At 42.1% G+C, this 24,418-nt stretch overlaps 2 protein-coding genes across 4 annotated transcripts in view; one reads left to right on the top strand and one right to left on the bottom strand.

The window, feature by feature from the left end:
- Window positions 1-13,588: 13,588 nt before the first annotated feature.
- Window positions 13,589-23,911, bottom strand: OXSM (3-oxoacyl-ACP synthase, mitochondrial). 2 transcript variants are annotated; one of them, XM_059664103.1, is made up of 4 exons: window positions 23,813-23,911; window positions 16,945-17,396; window positions 14,990-16,103; window positions 13,589-14,362 (listed from the first exon to the last, which is right to left on the bottom strand). In XM_059664103.1, exons 3-4 carry the CDS (start codon window positions 15,970-15,972, stop codon window positions 13,960-13,962), a joined length of 1,386 nt encoding a protein of 461 aa, XP_059520086.1. In that variant the 5' UTR covers window positions 15,973-16,103; window positions 16,945-17,396; window positions 23,813-23,911; the 3' UTR covers window positions 13,589-13,959. The 2 variants fall into 2 exon arrangements, with proteins under 2 accessions (XP_059520086.1, XP_059520087.1); XM_059664104.1 differs by lacking the exon at window positions 16,945-17,396.
- NGLY1 (N-glycanase 1) overlaps window positions 23,667-24,418 on the top strand; it is a 46,074-nt gene continuing 45,322 nt past the window's right edge. Inside the window, exon 1 of one of the 2 annotated variants that reach the window (XM_059664102.1) lies at window positions 23,667-23,833. In XM_059664102.1, the coding sequence (XP_059520085.1) occupies window positions 23,703-23,833 (131 nt within the window). In that variant the 5' untranslated portion in view covers window positions 23,667-23,702. The remainder of the gene's footprint in view (window positions 23,834-24,418) is intronic. The other variant, XM_059664101.1, reaches the window with a different exon arrangement.

Genomic DNA, 24,418 nt, shown 5'->3' with positions numbered 1-24,418 from the left:
CCAAATCAATTTTTTTTAAAAAGGTTCATCTTACTCCTTTATTACAATTCTGAATAGAAGGCTTGTTATTTATACATGGATACTAATCACTCAAATGAGGTTTGGGGATTATCTGTGGATTTCAAGGATAATTGGACTGAATATGCAATGAAATTCAATCCTGCTTAACTTATGGGAACTAATTATCTCATTTCAAAGTCTAAAGTGAGAATGGACAAAAACTTTCTATTAGCTTAGCACAAATATTAATATGAACCCATGGGTGCAGAGATAGAAAAATGAAGTCAGAGTCATGGCTTTAAATTTATATAGAATAATGTTCACTGTTGTCAGAAATTAAATTGCACAGCATTCTAAGGGTTGATGAGACTGATTAAAATGTAAGTAAATTAGCAATCTTTTAAGCCAACTTTAAAAATAAATTTGGTTTATCAGTTTGGTCATTTTTCCTTGTTCTTAGTAATTTAGCTTTTCCATTTTCTTTCTATAATTGAACAAGTAATTATCTTCCTTTTTTACCACTGAAAATATTTTCATCTATATGAAAAATAAATAGCCAAGTTAATTACAAAAGGTCAAGATAGGAATGATGTCTACCAGTAGAAACGACTAAGGAGGTTTTTGTTTATTTTATTATTTTTACTTTTATCAAATTATAATGGATGTACATTATCACTTAAGCTAAAGTGCATGTATTATCTTGAAAAAATCCAAAAAAATATATCAATGTTTTTAAAAACTACAAATAAATACATGTACCATTAAAAAATATATAGCTAAATCACAATGTATGCGTTTTCTGTTGCCACATTAATGCTGTGTAGCAGCAGCTACAAGTTCTCATTGTCGCACAAAAAACAAGCATTTAGTGTTCACATGTCCATAGGGTGGCTATGGGGTTCTGTTGATCTTGCTGGAAGATCAACTCCAGTGTCTGTGGGTTGGGTGGCTGGGTGGCCCTGATTTGTCAGAGCTGTATTAAATCAGCTTAACTGGGTAGTTCCTTTTTAAAAAATATGTTTTTATTGATTTCTGAGAAAGGAAGGGAGAGGAAGAGAGAGATAGAAACATAAATGATGATTGGCTGCCTCCTGCACACTGGGGAATCAAGCCTGCAACTGGTGGCTTCCTGGTTCATGGATCAATGCTCAACCACTGACCACATTGTCCAGGCTTAACTGGGCATTTCTGCTTTCACTGTCCTTCCAGAACCAGCAGGCTAGCTAGGAATATCATTCGCAGGGCAATGGTCAGAAGCTCACTTGAAAAAACATTTTCCAAGACTCTACTTGTACAACATTTCTAACATCCCATTGACCAAAACAAATCATCTTAGCCTACGGGGCGGGAAGGGGGACATTGCATTCTGCCTACAGTGGGACAGTACTGAAAAGTTACATGTCAAAGGGCACAGAAGAACAATAAGGAGTGAGGAGGCCATTGGTACAATCCACTATATCCAATTCTAACAATTTATCCAAGGAAATTTTAACATGTTAAAAACACAAGAATATTGCCCAGCCAGTTCCATTACTGGTCAGGGCACATGCCCAGTTGTGGTTAGCTCCTTGAACTAACCTAGAACCACTTGCTTCCAGTCTTTATATGCAAGATTATTAAATGTATTTTTTTTTGTTTGTTTAAGCCACTATTAGCCAGGTATCCTGTCATAAATAGCCAAAGGCATCCTATTTGATATAGAAGACTTATGTTTAAGTCCCACAACTGCCACTTATTCTCTATATGACCTTAGAAAAACGTCTTAATAGCTCTGCTTCTTCACTTCTCTATCATGACCTTCCTCATGGGGATGGTATAATAAATGGGGAAATGTTCAGGATAGAAAATAGCTATGACAATTAATTTAATTACAAGCTGAAGCTAGAGATAGCTTCACATGTTTTATTGTTGTTGACAGATCATGTTCTCACATCCCCAAATCAACAAGGTAAAAAGCATACATACCGTAGAAACAAATTTAAAACCTGCTGATGACCAGAAGCAATTAAATTACTAACGTCTCTAAATTATCTTCCTTTCAAAGGGAACTCCCACAGCCTCATTTGACCAATTCCAAGAATTAGTTTTTTCATCCAATACTATAACGATTTTAAATAATACAAATTTTAGTCTTCTTAAATTTCTTGAAAGTTGGCCAAGAAACATTTTTCTAATCTAGAACATAGTTGTAGCAAATCTAGACTAATTACAGGATAAATCCAAAGGCTGTTTCCCTATAACAGGTTTTACCCTAACTTCCTGTGGGTAATGGCTCAGTTACTTACACCGCATATAATTACTCTGCATTTACAGCTAAGTACATTCTATGCCTTTGCCAAATGAAACCATGCAAATACCATAGAATAGACTTTAAGCAGAGCAAATGATTCAGGAAAAGCAAAAGCATTTTACTTTCCAGTTGCCGAATCTACAACAGAGGATAATTTGGTCTTTTAAGATGCACACATTTGTGTGGGTGAATTCTAGTCTATTTAAATTCAAACAAGCAGAGGCAAAGCTCATTTTGCCCCTCAAATAAGAAGCATAGGCTTGACTTTGCTGATCATAGTACTAGTAGACTATAGTTAACTGCTCGTGTCTGCTTAGCATGCACACTTTCCTCTCCCCTTTCTTCTGGTAACAAACTCTCCCCACTAGTCCCTGGCTTGGGCATGTGACCCACACTGAGTCAGTCAAGTGCAACATCCTCCTGACCCCAGTAACAAATTGCTTCAGGAATGTGCATGTGATGAACACAGGCAGGCCCAATCAGAATCCTGCTTTTGGCTAACTGTAACATTTATTGAATCAATACTTTCTTTTTAATATCTACAAGCCAAGAAATCTGAGGCATTTCTATACACCAATAGTGAACTTTCAGAAAGAGAGATTATAAAAACAATCCCGTTTACCATTGCACCGAAAAAATTAAGCTACCTAGGAATAAACTTAACTAAAGAGGTAAAACACCTCTACTCAGAAAACTACAGGACGTTGAAAAAAGATATAGAGGAAGACATAAACAGATGGAAGAACATACTGTGTTCATGGATTGGTAGAATCAACATCATTAAAATGTCCATACTATCCAAAGCAATCTATAAATTCAACGCACTTCCCATTAAAATACCAACAGCATACTTCAGAGATCTAGAACGAACTCTCCAAAAATTCATCTGGAATAAAAAAAGACCCCGAATAGCTGCAGCAATCCTGAAAAAGAACAAAGTAGGTGGGATCTCAATACCAGATATCAAGATGTATTACAAAGCCACTGTTCTCAAAACTGCCTGGTACTGGCACAAGAATAGGCATATAGATCAATGGAATAGAATAGAGAGCCCAGAAGTCGGCCCGAACCAATATGCTCAATTAATATTTGACAAAGGAGGCAAGAACATACAATGGAGCCAAGATAGTCTCTTCAATAAATGGTGTTGGGAAAATTGGACAGATATATGCAAGAAAATGAGACTACACCACCAACTTACACCATACACAAAAATAAACTCAAAATGGATAAAGGACTTAAATGTACGACAGGAAACCATAAAAATTCTAGAAGAATCCAAAGGCAAGAAAATCTCAGACATATGCCGAAGCAATTTCTTCACTGATACAGCTCCTAGGGCACTTGAAACGAAAGAGAAAATGAACAAATGGGACTACATCAAAATAAAAAGCTTCTGCACAGCAAAAGAAACCATCAACAAAACAACGAGAAAACCCACTGTGTGGGAAAACATATTTGCCAATGACATATCTGATAAGGGCCTAATCTCCAAAATTTATAGGGAACTCATACAACTTAACAAAAGGAAGATAAACAATCCAATCAAAAAATGGGCAAAGGACCTAAATAGACACCTTTCAAAAGAGGACATTCAGAAAGCCAAGAGACATATGAAAACATGCTCAAAGTCACTAATCATCCGAGAGATGCAAATCAAAACAACAATGAGGTACCATCTCACACCTGTCAGACTGGCTATCATCAACAAATCAACAAACGACAAGTGCTGGAGAGGATGTGGAGAAAAAGGAACACTTGTGCACTGCTGGTGGGAATGCAGACTGGTGCAGCCACTATGGAAGACAGTATGGAGTTTCCTCAAAAAACTGAAAATGGAACTCCCATTTGACCCTGTGATCCCACTTCTAGGAATATATCCCAAGAAACCAGAAACACCAATCAGAAAGGATATATGCACCCCTATGTTCATAGCAGCACAATTCACCATAGCTAAGATCTGGAAACAGCCTAAGTGCCCATCAGTAGATGAATGGATTAGAAAACTGTGGTACATCTACACGATGGAATACTATGCTGCTGTAAAAAGGAAGGAACTCTAACCATTTGCAACGGCATGGATGGAACTGGAGAGCATTATGCTAAGTGAAATAAGCCAGTCAATGAAGGAAAAATACCACATGATCTCAATCATGGATAATAGAGACCATTATAAACTTTTGAACAATAATAGATACAGAGGCAGAGCTGCCTCAAACAGATTGTCAAACTGCAGCGGGAAGGCCGGGGAAGTTGGGGGTGCAGGAGGTAGGGGGGTAAGAGATCAACCAAAGGACTTGTATGCATGCATATAAGCATAACCAATGGACATAAGACACCGGGGGATAGGGGAGGCTAGGGGACTGTCTAGGGCGGGGGGAAAAAATAGACACATATGTAATACCCTTTGTAATACTTTAAGCAATTAAAAAAAAAAGTCTATCCTATCTACTAAAGAGGGAATATGCTAATTGACCCTCATGCTGTCACAAAGATGGCAATGCCCATAGTCAATAAGAAGGGAATATGCTAATTGGCTGCCCCGCCCTCAAAGATGGTGGCACCCAGGGCCAATAAGGAGGGAATATGCTAATTGACTGCCACTCCCTCAAAGATGGCAGCACCCATGGCCACAAGATAGTGGCGCCTAGTCCCCTCAGCCCCCCGGCCACCCAGGGCCATCCAAGGCTTAGGTAACCAGGGCCGGCTGAGGCTTGCGCTGCCGCCCGTGGCAGCAGCAGAGGAGTGATGGGGGCGTTGCCTTCCCCTGATCGCCAGGTCGCCTCCCGCCCCTGAGGGCTCCCAGACTGTGAGAGGGGACAGGCCGGGCTGAGGGACCACCCCCTCCAGTGCATGAATTTTCATGCACTGGGCCTCTAGTTTCCAATAAGAGAGAATCAGCTCAGCACTGAGAAAGAACTAGTTTCATTGTTTGGGTCAGGCTTTTAGCTTCTGTGTAACTGGCAGGTTGCCAACCCAAATAATTATGGCAAATATTCACTGTTTAATCGAAGGATGTGATTCAATTGCTCCTAAGGAAGAGTTAACTGTTCAGGGTTTCTTCAGCTGGTGTGTGAGTTAACCTACATCTCTTGGTCTCTATCCTCTTCAAATTTCTTTTCACTCATTAAACAGGTCTTATTGTGTCAAGTACTGTTTTAGATGCTGGAGATAGAGCAATAACAAAACACAAAACTTGCTGCGCTCACATTCTTAATAGAAAAACATTTATTTTCCTCCCTTTAATGAGTCATTTAAAAACAGATTGTTATGCAAGTCAAGTCCTTTTGTGATCAACTTCCAGGGCTCAGGGAGAATTCCAAAACAACACATGAAATACTTTAAGGCAAAGGCTTTATATAAGGGAAATTACAAGCAAGGGTCAGTAGGCAAAGAAGGCCTGGCTCCTTCATGTTCCCATTGTCCCTAAAAAGAGGCTTCCTGGAAGCTGGCCTCTTTGTAGCCCCAAAATGCCTGATGCATTTATTCGGTGCTTGAACATACCCTAACATCACAAAGAATAATAACTCCTTTGCCCTCCAGCCAGGGACATGAGGTTGTATGAATGGAATAATGCAAATCCACCCCCATGTCTGAAAAACTTCTTCCAAGTAGATAAATAGGTTCATCAGTGCACATAAAAAAACACTATGAACACTATGTACATCTTTTATACAGATTTCACTTGTGATAAATTCTACATTGCTTTGATAGGCTAATTTAAAACCAGTACCAAAGTTCAACTACCACAGTACAGCATAAAAAATAAAGTAGTGGCACATACCCACAAATGTGAAAGTTAGTCTATTAGAGTTCAGTGATGAGCAGGAAAATATTGATAACAAAACACTAAACCACAGAAAATTTACAGTGGAATTGTAGATTAATGGCAAAAACAGAGCATTCCCCTGATACTTTCATAAATTGCTATTTTCCTCAATCCCCAAAGATCATGCCCTTAAATATGTTTGATAATGGAAAAATTTAAACTGTAAGCCACCACACTTCTCTCTTTACATTTCGCTTTTTATATTACATTTTAGTGCTGAGAAAACAGGAGAGAAAAAGTAGATCTTTGATATCAGGCCTCTTACCTCTTTATTTGACTTCAATCCCATTGTCACAGAAATATACAGTAGTGCCTAATAGCTTTCTCTATCTTAGGTTGATTTTCTCATATATTAGCTGTCATTGTAAAATGATTGTGCCTCCTGGAGACTAAAATTCCAGACAATGGTTACTGACAAATTTCTCTATAGTTCACTGATTCCTCAAAGAAAATGGATTTTCTATCCAGCTAAAATTAATTACCATTGTTACAGAAATTAGAATGCATCTGACAGCTTGAACACAAAGCCACTGCGTGCTTTGCTTTCCTTTTTATCGTTCAGTAATCACATTCTCCAAAATCAATTTGTGTTCTATACTCTTCCTAAATAAACAGCTACCCACTATAAATGCTTACTGGGGAAAAGTCACAAAAACCTCAAGAACTGTGAGGATGCAGGTTTGGGGACTATGGAAGGTACCAGGAGATAGTTTATCACCTCTAGCCTGCCCCCAAAATATGCAGGATCTGGAAAAGGGATACTATGGTACAAGGCAGCCAAGATGAGAAGCTCCAAGGTATTTAAAGTAGTACTTCTGCCTAACAAGCCATCCATAACTTAGTGGCTCAAAACAGATGTATTATTTCTCATTCACATATGGGTCAGCCAGGCAGCTTGTTGATCTGAGACCTCTTCTGTGTCTGCAGTGAGCTGGCAGGTTGGTCATACACTGGCTGACCAACAGTGCCTTCTTCATTCAGCGGGACAACTTGGAGGACTCAGCTCTCCCCTAAATGGTCTTCTCACCTTTTAGCAAGCTGGCCTGGGGTTATTCTCATGGTGGTAGCAGGAGAGAAAGCCCCTGGAATGACTAGGCTTGAAATTGGCATCCCGTGAAATCTACTGCATGCCACTAGCTAAAGCAAGTCACCAGTCAGCCCAGAATCAAGAGGCAGGGAAATGAATTCTACCTCTTGATGAGAAGATCTTCAAAGTCACATTGCAAGGGGCTTAACTACAGGGGTAGAATATTATTAGAGTGTTTTAGCCATAAATCTAACATCCATAGGAAGTCCCTGGATAGCCTCCTTGGGTATTACATTTCTACTTGGCACATCCTTGGGGATCACGGTCTTGCTAAGACTCTATCTTACGGTGGCCCCATCTTGCCGATGTTGTTACACTCTAGCAGGCAAGTCAGAGAAGAGATGGGGCAAAGGAAAAGAGGAAGAGGCTGCCTGTTTCTGCAGGACTTGATTATCTCTCAACTCCCACCAATAATACTCCCAAAACCCTCACTATGGCCCATGGGTGAGAGGAGTAAGCTTACCTGCACCTTGAGTTTGGGAGAGCCAGTGAGCCAGGCCACCTGCAAAGATTTAAAATGTGCTTATGCATTAAGATCATTCTATTGCCCTAAGGTCTTTGCCATAAGCATACCCGAGATAAGACACTATCTCCTCAGCCTGGAGCTAACCAGCCCAGACAACCCACAGGTGCATGGGCCAACAATAATTGCTTATAGGTGCATGCAACTGAAACAGTGTAATTGCTACACAGCCAACATGGACTGACTTATCGATCAACTGAATTAAGAGTAGAAGACAAGGAGGAGAATGGGAATTTATTAAAATATATTCTTATTGATTTCAGAGAGGAAGGGAGAGGGAGAGAGAGATAGAAACATCAATGATGAGAGAGAATCATCAATCAGCTGCCTCCTACATGCCCCACACTGGGGATCGAGCCCACATCCCAGGCATGTGGCCTTGGCTGGAATCAAACCTGGGACCCTTTAGCTCACAGGCTGACGTTCTATCCACTGAGACAAAACAGCTAGGGCAGGAGAATGGGAATTTTGAAGGCAGGAAGCGAGCAGAGAAGTGACAAAATCACCATCTTTAAACCAGGTTTATTCAACACATTAATTTTCTGGAGAGAAATCATGCAGGGAGTCTATTTCTTTGCTGAGCGTTAGAAGCATTGATCCAAGAGCATCTTTTCTACCATGCATGTACATGTTTGTGTTTTTATGTGTAAATACATTTGTTTAATAGTAAGGGCTGGTCATGGCCAACCATTAGGAGAGAAATTTGCATTATTTTTGTAAGGATAACAGAATACATTGGTGTTTGCTCAATAACTATCCCACATTCCCCCATCTGTGAAATGGAGATTAACATTCTGAGACACCTCAAAGGGTTTGTTTTCTGGTTCTTTAGTGTTGTGGTTTGTGTGTGTTTTTTTCAAAGAATAGTGGAAAAAATAATTGAAAGCACTTAAGAAGCACAAAGTGATATAAACACTAATAATTACTTGTGATAATTGAAATAGGAATTGCTTTGCTAAGAATCTTGAGTTGGACTACAGCCCATTATTTGCGAAGAGCAACTAATGAGAATCTTCATTAAAATTTCCAATTTTCCACTGACTGACTCTTTACCAGATCAAAATTATTAGCGAATCTCTATCAACCATCATGAAACAGAATGATATTCAGGGCAACCAGATTCATTTTGTTCTGGGACACAGTTGACCAGGATTGTCAGAAGTCACACAGCTGTTGCAGAAAGACATGGTACTTCCAGTTAGAGGGGGAAAAACAATCTTTTTCCCTGGCAGATAAAGCTTCACAAAGATACCAGGCGGAGGCCTCTAGTTAGTTAGTTAGAAGGCTAACTGATATATCTGTACTACCACCATTCCAAAAGTCTTATTGCTAATTTACTTACGCACATTAGTGATAATAATCTATACTAATAAAAGGGTAATATGCTAATTAGACCAGACATCCTTCGGGACAAAAAACGGCGGCGGGGGCCAAGGCAGAGGCGGTTAGGGGCGATCAAGCTGGCAGGGAAGGGCAGTTAGGGGCGATCAGGCTGGCAGGGGAGCAGTTAGGCGGCAATCAGGCTGGCAGGGGAGCAGTTAGTGGGTGATCAGGTGGGAAGGCAGAGGCAGTTAGGGGGGATCAGGCAGGCAGGCAGGCGAACGGTTAGGAGCCAGCAGTTCCAGATTGCAAGAGGGATGTCTGACTGCCGGGTTCACAGATTTTTATTCATGTACATACATGAGAGTTCACATGTATTATGGGGGTGCCAGAAGAAGAGAGAGAGCAAGATATTGAAAACCTATTTGAAGAAATAATGACAGAAAACTTCTCCTACCTGGTGAAAGAAATAAACTTACAAGTCCAGGAAGCGCAGAGAACCTCAAGCAAGAGGAATCCAAAGAGGACCACACCAAGACACATCATAATTAAAATGCCAAGGGCAAAAGACATAGAGAGAATCTTAAAAGCAGCAAGAGAAAAACAGTTAGTTACCTATAAGGAGTGCCCATAGGACTGTCAGCTTATTTCTCAACAGAAACTATGCAGGCCAGAAGGGAGTGGCAAGAAATATTCAAAGTGATGAATAACAAGAACCTACAACCAAGATTACTCTACCCAGCAAAGCTATCATTTAGAATTGAAGGTCAGATAAAGAGCTTCACAGACAAGAAAAAGCTAAAGGAGTTCATCACCAACAAACCAGTATTATATGAAATGCTGAAGGGTACTCTTTAAGAAGAGGAAGAAGAAGAAAAGGGTAAAGATAAAAAATTATGAACAACAAAGTGACAACAAATACATATCTATCAACAAGTGAATCTAAAAATCAAATGAATAAAAAAATCTGATGAACAGAATAAACTGGTTAATGGAATAGAATCGGGGACATGGAAATGGAACAGATGGACGATTCTCAGAGGGAAGTTGGTGTGGGGAGGTGTGCAGGGAGAGAATAGACAAAGATCTTATATGCATGTATGCATTACCTATGGACACAGACAATAAGGTGGTGGGGGCCTGGGTGGGGTGGGAACTGGGTGGAGGGGAGGTATGGGGCGGGGCGGGGAAGAGGTGCATATGTAATAATCTCACCAATAAAGATTGGGGAAAAAAAAGAAAAAATACTATACAAGCTGCTTATGACATGCCAGATGCTTATGGATTTGGGGAATTATCTGTTCTCTGTTAACAATGACTCTTTTCTAGTTAATATGCTGCTCCAGTGACGTCCTGTCTCAGGGATTACCCCCTGGATCTTAGCATTCTACCTTATTATTCATTCATCTTTCTGAACTGCAATATGATAACTAAGCTTAGTTATTAAAATCATCTAAATTCTTCTGTATCTGAATGCATTTTTAAATCAACCTTCTCCCTCTAGCTTCAGTCTAAAATACAGTTTTAAAAAAATTCTTGAGAAAAAAGACGCAATGGCTTGTATAAAACATGAGCATTTGAGTCCTGTTAATCTCAAGCATATAATTATAACCAGGCAGGCAGAGATTCAGGTCAGGAGCCTGTATTTTCAACCATTACTGTGTACAAAGGATTTCACATCAGCAGTATTACTGCAATCTTTAAATAGACTTCAAAAAACAAACAAAAACCCCCCCAAAAAAACACCACAGACTACAAGGAACCTTGTGAGGTCATCTAATACCTTCCACCACCACCCTCCCCACCCCCCCAGTCCCTGCTGCTGGGAAGGGGTGGGCCTGAGTCAGCCAAGAGAGGCAGCTTTCTAACCTTTCATCTCTTTCATTTCATAAGCTTCTTTGTTAACGTTTCTATGCTTGACACCAATTATTTCAGGGGAAATTTCTAAAGTCTGGATACACTAATGCTTTTACCTTGGCAAAGCTTTTCACCATTTAATAACAGGTTACAAGGGTGACACAATATTAATATTAATAATAGTCATAATAATAAATATAGAGATATAAAAACAATAAAATCCTAAACTGATCAAGTCTTCCCAGATTTAGCAACTGAGCTTCTAGATAACTTATTAATATGGAAAAGACCACACTCATCTCTTAACATAATAGCCACTCTATACAGAGAATTAACTTAGTGTATTGATCAACCTTGAGGCTCAAAACCGTTTTTTGCATAAGTAGTGCTACTGACTCCATTTACATGTGAGAAAACTGAAGCCCGGTGAGTGTGACTTAAATGGAGGTCTATTGAGTCCAAATCTCCCATTCTTTCCACCAAATCACTCTGGAATACAAGATCTTCAGGTGGGCTTTTCACCTTGAATAGGTTTGTCCGGGTGTAATTAACCAGTGAAACAATAAAGGAAATTCTCATGTGTTAGTTGCTAAAGTTAGGCCAAATCAAAATGGCAATACATATTTCAGTTACTTTGAGGTTATAAAATGTTGTTAGCCAGTGTAAGGGGAGTGGAGAATAGGTGACCTATATTCTTCTGCACTGCCTTAATTGTTTAAAATGAGCATGTATCACATGCCATCTGATGGTAAATGTAAAATATACCATCAACGTTTTTACCTATAAATTAATAGGTCCTTTCTTTAAGATACTATGATGAATTTTTTAAATTACAAAAAAGTACAGATATTAAGTCTGGAAAGAGTACATTACTAGCATTTATACTTAGAGAAGGATCATTTTGATTTTCAAGCTGGAGTTTGGTTATCAGACTTTATACATTCTAACATAATATGTCAGTACCTGCATAAACAAAGCAAGTTACATCTTTATTCTTTTTCAAACAAAAGGAGAGGCGCAAGGAGATGCATTCCTTCTCCCAACTCAGAAATGAGTTAGCTCTGCTCCTCCCCAGAGGATCTCCCTTGGTAGGGAGCCTCAATCCCTACTCTTGAGCAACTGGCATGTTTAGGAGGTTAAGAGCCTGCTCTTTGGAATCGGAGGATACTCTTGAGTCTTTGTCCGCCACTGTTTGACTGTGTAACTTTGGACTAGCTTTTTAATTTCATTAAATTTCAAATGCCGCCGAAACCGGTTTGGCTCAGTGGATAGAGCGTCGGCTTGCGGACTGAAAGGTCTCAGGTTCGATTCCGGTTAAGGGCAGGTACCTGGGTTGTGAGCACATCCCCAGTGGGGGATGTGCAGGAGGCAGCTGATCGATGTCTCTCTCATCGATGTTTCTAGCTCTCTATCTCTGTCCCTTCCTCTCTGTAAAAAATCAATAAAATATATTTAAAAAATAAATAAATAAATTTCAAATGCCTTATCCATAAAATTGGATACCATTATTACTAAATTACAATTGTTGTGAGAATTAAATGAAAAGATTATAAGAAATGTATTTGCAACAATGCTTGGAATGTAGGTACAATACAAACATTAACGATTGTTATTATAATTATTATTATTCCAGTAGTGAAATCCAGTTTTCCAATCTTATATGGCAAAATTTCTGGATACCCCACTGACACAGAAAATTAGCTAGCTAAACCTGTTATGTGCTTCCTTGGAGTTAGAACAGTTTTCAAACTACAGCCCATTGGCCAAATCTGCTCCGCCCCTCCCTGCAAGCAAAATCATGCCACACCCATTCATTTGCATATGGCCTGTGGCTGCCTTTGCACTATTAGGGCAGAGCTGAGAAGTTGTAACTGAGACTGCGGCATTTATCCACCAACTCTCATCCTTCAGAACCTGGTTGAGCCTCTAGAGAAGCGGTTCTCAACCTGTGGGTCGGGACCCCTTTGGGGGTCGAACGACCCTTTCACAGGGGTCGCCTAAGACCATCGGAAAACACATATATAATTACATATTGTTTTTGTGATTAATCACTATGCTTTAATTATGTTCAATTTGTAACGATGAAATTGGGGGTCACCACAACATGAGGAACTGTATTAAACGGTCGTGGCATTAGGAAGGTTGAGAACCACTGCTCTAGAGAATTTGTACCCTTTCCCATCCCAACACTTCCAGCCAATGGAGATGAATGAGATCTGTTGGCTTTAGAGAAAGCCTCAAGGTGGAAAAGTAGAAGTACCCCAGCACTTGGGGTGAAATGTTGGAAGTAAACACAAAAATGTTCTATTATAGCTGTAGGTGGAATAAGGTGGCATGGCTTATATCACCAAGTTCTGTTCTACTTCCTAAGAACCCTTATCCCCATTAATCACTAGGTACTGCCATCCATACAAAAAGAATAAGAAATGCCAAACCAATTTCACTTCCTTCTTTCAGAATCTCAGTATAGATAATATGAAGAGAGCTAGATAGGTAAGGGGTAAATAGATCATTGCAAGCTAACTGCTATATTCAAAGAATGTTGATCAATCATACAAATTTCATTATATATGTATTCCTTTCCTATATATTACATGGAAACGGTGTGTATCGAGTTGTAGCGTGCAGCAACCTTACCTAGCATAGAGCAGCTACTCACCAAATGCTTTGGAAAGAGACAGGTGAAATATCATGAAGAGTTGTTTAATCTAAAGTACTAGAAAACCTTAGATCAGTCCTTTGCAAATGGGGGTTGTTTTGCTACTCAGGACACATTTGGCAATGTTGAGACATCTTTGGTTGTCACAACTGGGGAAGGGACTGCTATTACAATCTAGTGGGTAGATTGTAATAGCATCCTACAATGTAAAGGACAACTCCCCTCCCCCCAACAAAGAATTATCCAGCCTCAAGTATCAGTAGTGGCAAAACTAAGAAACGCTGACACAGATATAAAAGTATATGCATTTATAGAAACATAGTATTTCTCCACTTCATAAAGTTTGTTTATAACATTAAAAAATCAGTGTTTAATCACAAATGATTTGTCTGTCCTACATGCCAGCAATGCAAAGTGTTGCATTAGTACCACCAAAACCAAAGGAATTGGTGAGTCCGATACGTCTTTTCTCAGTTTTCCATTCCTGTGCCTTCAGTGGAACATAATTGAGATCAAATTCTGGTTCTGTATAATCCAGGTTTAAAGTAGGTGGTAGTTGTCGATAATAACAAGCCAGAGCAGTAAACGCTGCCTCAACCGCCCCTGCAGCTCCCAGCAAATGTCCTGTGGCTCCCTTAGTTGCGGAAATGGCAAGGGCATGTGCATGGCCTTTGAAAAGACGTTTGATAGCTTTGTTTTCAGCAGCATCTCCTAGTGGTGTGGAGGTAGCATGTGCATTGACATAGGATATCTCTTCCGGCTGTACATTTGCATCCTTTACAGCAGCAACCATACATCTAGTAAAATAACAACAGAAATTTATCAGAACTAAGTTTAACTTTATTTTATTTTATTTTTTTATTGCTTAAAGTATTACAAAGGGTATTACATATGTATCCATTTTATCCCCCCGCCCTAGACAGTCCCCTAAGTTTAACTTTAACATGGGATTCATTATCTGTATGGCTTAAATAAAAGAAACATCCAAGTACACTGGATGGAAATAATCCTTTGTCTAATAACAGAACCGCATGTGAGATTACCATGTGAGTTAGAATGCCATCTGCCTGGGAATAATGAGTCACCTCCAGTACCTTGGACTGATTCATCACCAAGAGATAAACATATAAACCTATCAATTATATAATCTCTAACAAAATATATTTCCATTTATCTGAAATGACTTTTTCCCTTGAGGAAAAAAACACACATTGACTACAATTTTTGTAAGGATTTTCAAATATTTTCAAATGCTTGAAACGTTAAAGCAAAAAACTCAAAAACACTTTGTTTAGTCTAAAATGAAACAACAACAGAGATACCATACACTAAGGCCAGACAGTACAATTTCCCCTCACTTGACACTCCAATAAAATGTCTTATTTGAATAAATATTTTGAATGAAAAGGAAAAAAAGTGTTTACCTTAAGGCACCTTCTCCTTCAGAGTCGGGGGCGGTAATGTGACCAGCATCACCTGAGAGTCCGTAGCCCAAAATTTCTGCATAGATCCGGGCTCCTCTTTGAACTGCATGTTCATGTTCTTCCAGCACCAGCACAGCTGCACCTTCTCCCATTACAAAACCATCTCTCTTTGGATGAAATGGTCGACACGCCAACTTAGGATCAGGGTTTGTGCTCAGGGCACGGGCTCTGGCAAACCCAGCAAGAGATAAAGGGCTAATGCAAGAATCTGTACCTCCAGCCACCATCACATCAGCATCACCATGGGCTATAAATCTAAAGGAGTCTCCCACAGCATGAGCTCCTGTGGTACAGGCTGTAGAGACTGCATGATTGGGGCCCCTGAGTTTATATCGAATGCTGACCTGGCCTGCTGCCATGTTGACCAGAATCTTCGGGACAAAGAATGGGCTGACTTTATTGTAACCTTTTGTCTGAAACATCAAAGCAGTTTCAGAAACAACTTCAAGAGGAACCATTCCCATGCCAATTGCAACACCGGTAGCCACTTGATCAGCTTCTGACTGAGGATGCCAGCCAGAGTCTTTCATGGCTAACTCTGCAGCCCCAATGGCCATAATGGTGGGGGAAGACATGGACTTGAGATCTGATTTGGACACAAAGTTTTGTTCATTGAAATGACCTTCATCACAACCTCTTGGCACAAAAGCAGCAACACGGCAAGGGATACTCTTATATTCTTCACCAACCAGTGAGATGATGCCACTCTCTCCTTGGATCAGGCGGTCCCATACCAGCTGAGTTCCAACACCAAGAGGAGTCACTAAGCCAATGCCTGTAACGACAACCCGCCTGTGCAATCTGGATGTTGGCACAGTTCCGAAACACCTCCTTTTATTTCTTATTAATCGGTGGCATAATCCTGAATGCAGAAGGTGAGCGTTTGTAATTTTTATGATATTCTGCAAGCAGTTTGAAAACATGGTTGAGATTCAGACGATCAGAAACACACTCCAGTAACAGAGCAGAACACGCCCAGGAGGTACTGTTATTTCAATAGCTTAAAGGCTGGAGAAACAGTATCCGAAGTGTTCTTTCAGGTGCTTGGTGTAAGCTGGTAATGAGCACAGGGAAAATAATATTATGTCATTTTAATTTTTTAAAACTTTTAAAATATATTTCTTTACTGATTTCTGAGGAGAGAAACATCAATGAGAATCATTGATCAACTGCCTCCTGCACGCCCCCTACTGGGGATCGAGCCCACAACCCAGGCATGTGCCCTTGGCCGGAATGAACCTGGGACCCTTCAGTCCGAAGGCTGACGCTTTATCCACTGAGCCAAACCAGCTAGGGCTACATCATTTTGATTTATACCTATCATCAGACCACCTGTTTGGACTTAACTTTCTTTTTGGTCTCTAAGTATCCTCAGACATTTTAAGACAAAGAGGTTAAGTGATGATTCATTCAATCCTTAAGTTTGTTTAAAAAAATTGGCTCTCAAAAGAAATTTCAATCGCTGTACTGTTGATATTTGGCTCTGTTGACTAATGAGTTTGCCGAATTATACTCTGAAAAATATAAAGGTACTCAGCCTGATATGGGCTGCAGGAAGCATACTTGTCCAGGATTACTTAGCCTTATTCTAAATAGCATTTCTGGTGTCAGTGGCACTTAACACATTTCAGGGCCTATTCTTGGAGGTGGGAGTAAGTGTACTTTATTGATCTTCAAAACGTGGAGACAACCAGAGTTTCTGGGACTGCGAAGGCCATGGGCGGGGAGTAAAGTGGTGTGGCCAATCCTCCGCACCGCCTCCCGAGCACCATCACACACCCCCGAAGAAAGCAGGAGAGGGGAAAAGAGGTCATTAGACTCCCCCCTCACGATCTAAGCCCGACCCGAATTGGTGGTGAACGGGAGAAATATCAAGAGAACCTAGCAGCCAATACCTTCCACTAAGTCCTCTGGCGACTCGAGCAGCCGACGTCCGTGGCGACAATGCGCGCTTGCGTACGCGCGTTCACTGAAACCTGCGCCCGCGCGTTCACGTAAGCACGCGCATGCGCGTTCACGTAAGCCCGCCCAAGCGCGTTCCCGTAAACCCGCCTAAGCCCGTTCCCGTAAACCCGCGCATGCGCGTGAAGACACATGTTTTATGAGCCCGCTCCTGCGGCTGTCCTTCCTCCGCGTCACCTTGGCGGAGGTCAGGCTGTGGGAGGCGCCCTTGCAGAATCTCCTCTCCCGCAAGCTCAGGGATTCCAAGTAAATCTAGAACGCGCCCCTAAGGTGATGAGATCACTTTCCTGGCCGTCACAACGGGATTTTCTCTTTTTTCTTTGTAATGATAATGCCCACATAATCCCCTTTTGGAGAAGAAACACCATCATACTCTACTGGAATCCTAGAAAAAAAGGAAATTACTGTAGCCTTAAAGGTATTAATGTGCCTCCCAGAGTTACTTATAATAGTAAAGTAAAACTAACCAAAACGCCCAGTACTAGGAAATTGGTTGAGTTCTGTAGGTACATCTAAGTGCTGTGCAGCTATTTAAAATAATTTTATAAATGAATATTAATATGGAAAGATACTGAAACTATGTTGGGAGATACAAGTTACAAAAAAGTGTATACCAATTTTTTAGAGTTTTTTATTCCGCCTCCTTTTATTTTTGTTTAGCCTTTTTTTTTGGTTTGTTTAGCCTTTTTTACTATGTTTTCCACAATAAATAATGCTGTTGCGATAATGCAGTTATTTTTACACTTGGGAAAACATTGTTGCTGGATCTACAGCAGTGCTCAAAATATCACACCCAATATCTGATAAAAAGAGACAACAGAAGAATGTATAAGTTTATTTCTAAGTGTCAGAAAAATGCAGTATCTTTATTTGCTCAGAGCTGGCTATGAATCTGTGAATAGAAAATACAATTTGAAACTATTTTAAAATGCAAGAAATCATCAAAGTAGCATTTAGATAACCATCTCTATTGCTCACACGTGCCCTCACACGTGTGAGCTTTAATCCTCTTTAGATAAAGGATTGACTATATAATCTGCATCTGAACCTCCCAACAATTTTGCTTCTGGGCAGTTTCTTTTTATAATCCTCATCTAAGGATATGGTTTTATTGATTTTAGAGAGAAGAAGACAGAGAGAAATACCGATTGGTTACCCCATGTACATGCCCAAGCCAGGGGTTGAACCCAAAACCTAGGTACATGCCCTGACCTGGAATCAAACCCGAAACCATTTAGTGAACAGGACCATGCTCCAACTAACTGAGCCACCCAGCTGGGGTTGGGCAATGTCTCTGCAAGTGATTGATTCCAACTAGAGTATTGTTCAGTGAAACCCAGTATGACCTTAAGTCATACTTGATCCAGTGCCCCTTCAGTCACTTCTTAGTCACTTTATTCAATGACAATACAGTTACTTTAAGAGTAGTTATAGCCCTGGCCGGTTTGCTCAGTGGTTAAAGCATCGGCCTGTGGACTGAAGGGTCCCGGGTTCGATTCCAGTCAAGGGCATGTACCTTGGTTGCGGTCACATCCCCAGTTGGTGGTGTGCAGGGGGCAGCTGATTGGTGTTTCTCTCTCATCGATGTTTCTGACCCTCTATCCCAGTCCCTTCCTCTCTGTGAATAATCAATAAAATATATTTTAGAAAAAAAAAAGAGTAGTTATAAAATAACTTAAAACTTGATGATAATAAGTACCCAAACTTGCTCTCTTTTCATTGTAGTATATTTTAAAATCATTGTGAAAAGACCTTCAATATTTTCTTTAAAGCCAAAGTCATATGAAACATAGTTTTAATGTGCTTTTATTTATTTTTATAATATCACAAAATTATCTTGGATAAGAAGTGACAAATCAATTAATACCTTTTTTTGGGGGGGGGGAAGTAAAACCACACACACACACAAAACAAGAAAAGTAAAACCACAAAGTCATTTCATTTTTAATTCTACCTCTGATCTCCTTTCCTTTCATTTGGATAGGGGTGGAAAGTTTATGATATTGTAATAGCTACATATGATTTAGTACTATATTCCTCACTATATAACACCATGGTGTTTTCTTGCATCAAAATCTTCAAAAGTGCTCAACTTACCATAGTCTCCTGGTTCAGACTTCTTAGGTTTACTTAAACATTTTGTAATCTTAATTCAAACTATCTTTCCAAATATAGGTCCCATTACCTATTAAATAGATTTCCATCCAGCAAAACTGATCTCACTATCTTGGGGTTTACTTTAGCTTTTCTTTCTTCATCTTTGTACTTTATCTTCAACATTCATTTTCCTCCTACTTGTGCTAGAAGCTGGCATACAAAAATGAGCAGGACATGTTCATACTTTTGAGAAGTTTATAGTCAAAAGAGGAAGACAGCCATAGAAGCATATGTGCAAACTACTGAAACAGGTACTGAAACATAGAAAAATGGAATTATTATAATAACACAAAGGGGACAAGGGCATCAATGCTACCTCCCAAGTTCAGGAAAGGCTTCAAAAGAGTCATCCTTGAGCTGCATCTTGAAAACGAGTAAATGTTTGTCTAGTAAATTGTGTGGGAAATAGCATCCTGATAGGTGGAGTAGAACAAAGGCCTGGAGACATGGTTATCTGCAACAAACTACTAGTAGTTCAATTTGGCCAATACTGGATTTGAGATATGGGACAAAGCAACAGTGAAGGAGAAGTAAAGGAGGAGCCAATCAAAAAGCCTCGGGCGTCTTGCTGAAGATTCTGGATTACAGCCTGTAGGTCAGAGATGATAGATTGGCAGTTCTGGTCTGATTTGTACTGCAATCATTTATTGAATCTAAATTTCTCTAGGAAAGATGCGGTGAACTTACTCCCTTCACCAGGGTCTCTGTTACTCCCTTTTGTCTGGAACAAAGCCAATTCACACATACCAATTCCTGAAAAACTTCGACGCCTCCCTTGCTAATGGTCTTTATTGAGTTCAGCATTTTGGTTTTTATGACAAAACCAATTGTGGGAAAAATGTAATGGTGTGGGTTTTTTGTTTGTTTTTTCCATTCCATTTAAGAATAGTGCCACCATGTGTCAATTCTAAAGATGGTGCTTTAAAGCTAGAATCCTGAAAAAAATTATTTCTGAAGAAAATAAAATCAAGTAAAAGAATGGAAAATCAAAGCTGAATTCATATTAGAACATCCTTTAGTTGTTTGAAGCAACGGTTGAAATAGAGATTAAGGGTAGCTTCATATTTTCAATTTTAGTTCTAAAGGAAACTAAAAAAATCAAGATATTTTCCACTTGACTTAAGTGGAAGAAGCAGAAGGGAAAAAAAGAATACGTCAAAGTCCCTTGTAATAAAATATCTTAATACCTTTCTAAATGGTGGTGTCCAAGAGAGACTGTAATTAAGCAAGAATTTTAACAGAAGTATTGGTAAAGAGTAGTTTGAAGGATTCAAATTTCAGGTGATTTAAAATAAACAATAAAGTACTTAATTACCCTTGAAATGATCATTTCTATGATTTTGTCGACTGTATGTTATTATCACTGTATTAAGTCTATGTCATTGGTTTTTCACACTCTGGTTGTATGTTCTCCACAAAAGTACTGTACAGCCATTATCTCTGTCAAAGTGATGGCTAAAGTGATGGCATTCTGTCTATCATATACAACACACACACACACACACACACACACACACACACACACACACGCACACCACACTCCTTCAGCTCCAGAGCACACCACTTGGGTGTTTTGTATATACTGGGTTTCTTCTGAAGACTTTTTAAAATAGTGTTTTCCTCTTAAAGAAAAATCATAAATACTATATAATATTTAATAATTATTATACAATTATTATACGATTCCTCTTAAGAAAAATTAAGAGGAATATAATTTGTGGTAGAAACAGCTAGTTATAACCCAAGTCCCTCAAACTTCCATCTTTATTATAGAGGCTACCAGCGGTTCTCAACCTGTGGGTCGCGACCCCTTTGGCGGGCGAACGACCCTTTCACAGGGGTCACCTAAGACCATCCTGCATATCTGATATTTACATTACGATTCATAACAGTAGCAACATTACAGTTATGAAGTAGCAACGAAAATAATTTTATGGTTGGGTCACAACATGAGAAACTGTATTTAAAGGGCCAGAAGGTTGAGAACCACTGGGCTAGGCAGTACCTGTCCAGACAGGGACTACATTTCCCAGCCTGCCTTCCTTTTATCTAGATGGGGCTTAATTTTTGCCAACAACAATGCTAGACAAAAGCTGTGTGTCATTTCTGAGCCCATATGGTTAAGCAGGTAGGCCTTTTTTCTGCCCAACCATTAACTAAATGCAGAAGTCTCTGTAAATCTATGGCAGAAGTTAGCAAACGACAGGTCAAATCCAGCAAGCTACCTGTTTTTGTAAATAGAGTTTCATTGGAAACATCCAAGCCCGTACATTTTAAAGTAATGTCTATGGAACGACAAATGCAAAGGCAGAGTTAAATAGTTGAAACAGAGACTCTACGGCCACAAAGCCTTAAGCATTGACTATCTGGCTCTTTACAAAAAATATTGGTTGACCTCCATTCTATGGGATGGAAGGATCCTGGGTCCCTGAATCATTGCATGGAAGAAAGCTGCCCCCCACCCCCGAACTCATGACACCTGTATTATTAAACAGTTATGCAAGCAAGACATTACTCTTGTGTTAAATCACTGAAAATTTTAGTTATAGCAGCTAGCAAGATACTACCAGTTAAACACACTATTCTTGGAAGCTGGCCCAAAACACATATTAAAAACTCCTCACAAATATCTGGCAGATGAAGGGTAATTGAAGTAGATGGCACAGCCAGGGCCTTGCTCATAGATACTGGAAGAAATTTTCAAATTTTAGAAGCAAACAAAAGATAAGTATGAAGAACATTTAAAGAAGTTACTTAGGCAAGTAGCTTCTCTTAAAAACATAAGGTCAAGACAAATATTTGTTGAGGTTAGGAAAGGAATTTCTGCAAAGAAGGAAAAACATTTTTAAGGACATTAGTAAGGCAGAGAGAGAATGGATTAAAGAGGTTAGGATTCATCTTCTAAGAGGAATAATGGATACAGATCACATGATCAACCTGCAAAACAAAGTCACAAAATAAACCTTACTATGTGGGATGTATATTTTTACTGTCTTTCCTCTCCCCGTTTCTATTCTATTGTGTCCTTAGTGTGTGTGTTTTATGCTGGTCACACCAGAAGGTACACTGAGCCTACAAAACACTATGCTGCAACCTGAGGTCTGAAAAGCACTTTTTAAAAAAAATATATTTTATTTATTTTTTACAGAGAATAAGGGAGAGGGATAGAGAGTTAGAAACATCGATGAGAGAGAAACATCGATCAGCTGCCTCCTGCACACTCCCTACTGGGGATGTGCCTGCAACCAAGGTACATGCCCTTGACCAGAATCGAACCCGGGACCCTTCAGTCCGCAGGCCGAAGCTCTATCCACTGAGCCAAACCGGTCAGGGGTGAAAAGCACTTCTTTGAAAAGCCATCACATTATTTGCGCTGGGACTTCGGTAAGACATTTTCAGTCATTCATCTGATTCTAGAAAGAACTGCGATACCGGAAACCCAGCAGAGTTTTAAAGCTACGGGGTTGTTTTTGGACGTTTGCAGCTCCTGCCTCTGGTGTCTCGCCGCATCTGTCCGGGAAGGCCGGACAATCTCCGAAGGAAGCTGTGAGATGGCTTTATTGGGGGGAAAGCGGTGGTTGGAGGTACAGGGCGGTTCCCCACTTCCTGGTTGGATCGATTTAAGGTGCGAAGACCCTCACCACCAGGCACCCGGTCTGTCCTCCAAAGTCCCCGTCCAGTCCCGCTCCCTTGGGCACCGGCCAGCAAGCGCCCCACCCTTTCCTGTCAAGCCGGCGGCCCGGGAGCAGCCCCGCCCTCCACGCCCAGCACCTGCCCCTCCCCATCAGCGCCCGGATCTCCCTCCAGCCCAGCCCCAGTCCCCGGCCTGCCCGACCGAGACCCGCCCCTCTGGGCGGAACCCCCAGTCTCTGCCGAACAGCCCCTCCCGGCGCGCCGACCAGCCCCCCTCCTACCAGGCTCCGCTGCCCCTCGGGTCAAGCCCCGGCCCCGCCCGACCAAGACTCGCCCCGCCCATCAGGCCCTCGCCCTCCCGCTCCAGGCGACCCCCCCGCCCTCCCCATCTGGCTCTCCCCCTCTCCATCAGGCCCTCGCCCTCCCGCTCCAGGCGACCCCCGCCCTCCCCTCAGGCCCTCGCCCTCCCCCTCCAGGCGACCCCCCGCCCTCCCCATCAGGCCCTCCCCCTCCCCCTCCAGGCGACCCCCGCCCTCCCCCTCCAGGCGACCCCCGCCCTCCCCCTCCTCCCCCTCCAGGCGACCCCCCGCCCTCCCCTCAGGCCCTCGCCCTCCTCCTCCAGGCGACCCCCGCCCCCCCTCCCCCTCCAGGCGACCCCCGCCCTCCCCCTCCTCCCCCTCCAGGCGACCCCCCGCCCTCCCCTCAGGCCCTCACCCTCCTCCTCCAGGCGACCCCCGCCCCCCCTCCCCCTCCAGGCGACCCCCCGCCGTCCCCTCAGGCCCTCGCGCCCCGACCCCCGCCAGCAGCCCCCGCCCTGCCCTCCCCGCCGCAGGGGCAGCCCGTGCTCGGCGCGTGCTCAGTGCGGCCGCGGCGCGGGGGGCGGGGACGCCGGCGCTCAAGCATGGCGGCGGCGGCGCTGGGCGGCTCGTCGGCCTGCGCGTCCCCGGCCGTGGCCGAGCTCTGCCAGAACACCCCGGAGACCTTCCTGGAGGCCTCCAAGCTGCTGCTCACCTACGCGGACAACATCCTCAGGTGGCGGGCGGAGGGTCTGGCCGGGCTGCGGGGGCGGGAGGGGCGCGGCGCCGGCTCGGCCTGGGTTTGGGGGCGCCCTGAAGGCGGCGAGGCCGGGGGCGGGGGGTCGGGGTCTGGCTCCGGCTCCGTATCGCCGCCCGCCCGCGGAGCAGGGGCCTGGAGAGCCGGCCGGCCCCGCCCCGCCCGGGAAGAGGAAGTTTCTGTGCACGTGTAACTTGGCCCGCGATGTCGGGGTGCTGGGGGGAGCTGGCGGCGCGGGGCGGGGCGAGGCGAGGGGGTGGGGAAGGCGGGCCCCCAGGCAGCTGCCTCGGACCCGCTGCCGGAGCAGCTTCGCCGGAAACCGACCGCCTTGCCTTCCCACCGCCGGCCTTCCATTTCCAAATGCCCGTCACAAGTGAGTCGCCGACAGCATGCTTCCCTCCGAACAGTTGGTGATCATATGAAGCACAATCCTGATTAGCGGGGTTTTGAAAACCCTTCCAGGGTGTGCTTGCTTCTGTGCCCGGATTTGTGGCGTGAGCCATGATTCGCCACGTGATTGTAAAGGGACCATTTTCATGTGAACGTCTGGATTCCACTTTCAAA

This window comes from Myotis daubentonii, chromosome 14, assembly GCF_963259705.1.
Source record: "Myotis daubentonii chromosome 14, mMyoDau2.1, whole genome shotgun sequence".
In the NCBI taxonomy this organism is placed as follows: Eukaryota; Metazoa; Chordata; class Mammalia; order Chiroptera; family Vespertilionidae; genus Myotis; species Myotis daubentonii.
Note: the sequence above shows the minus strand (reverse complement) of the source record. Positions and strands in the feature narration are given on the sequence as shown.

What these genes read in the sequence shown, in the direction of transcription:
- OXSM (XM_059664103.1), bottom strand. Translation starts at nt 15,972, where the DNA reads ATGTTTTCAAACTGCTTGCAGAATATCATAAAAATTACAAACGCTCAC. An exon ending in GAAGGAGAAGGTGCCTTAAG is followed by an intron (nt 14,363 to 14,989) that starts GTAAACACTTTT and finishes TTATTTTACTAG; the next exon opens with ATGTATGGTTGCTGCTGTAA.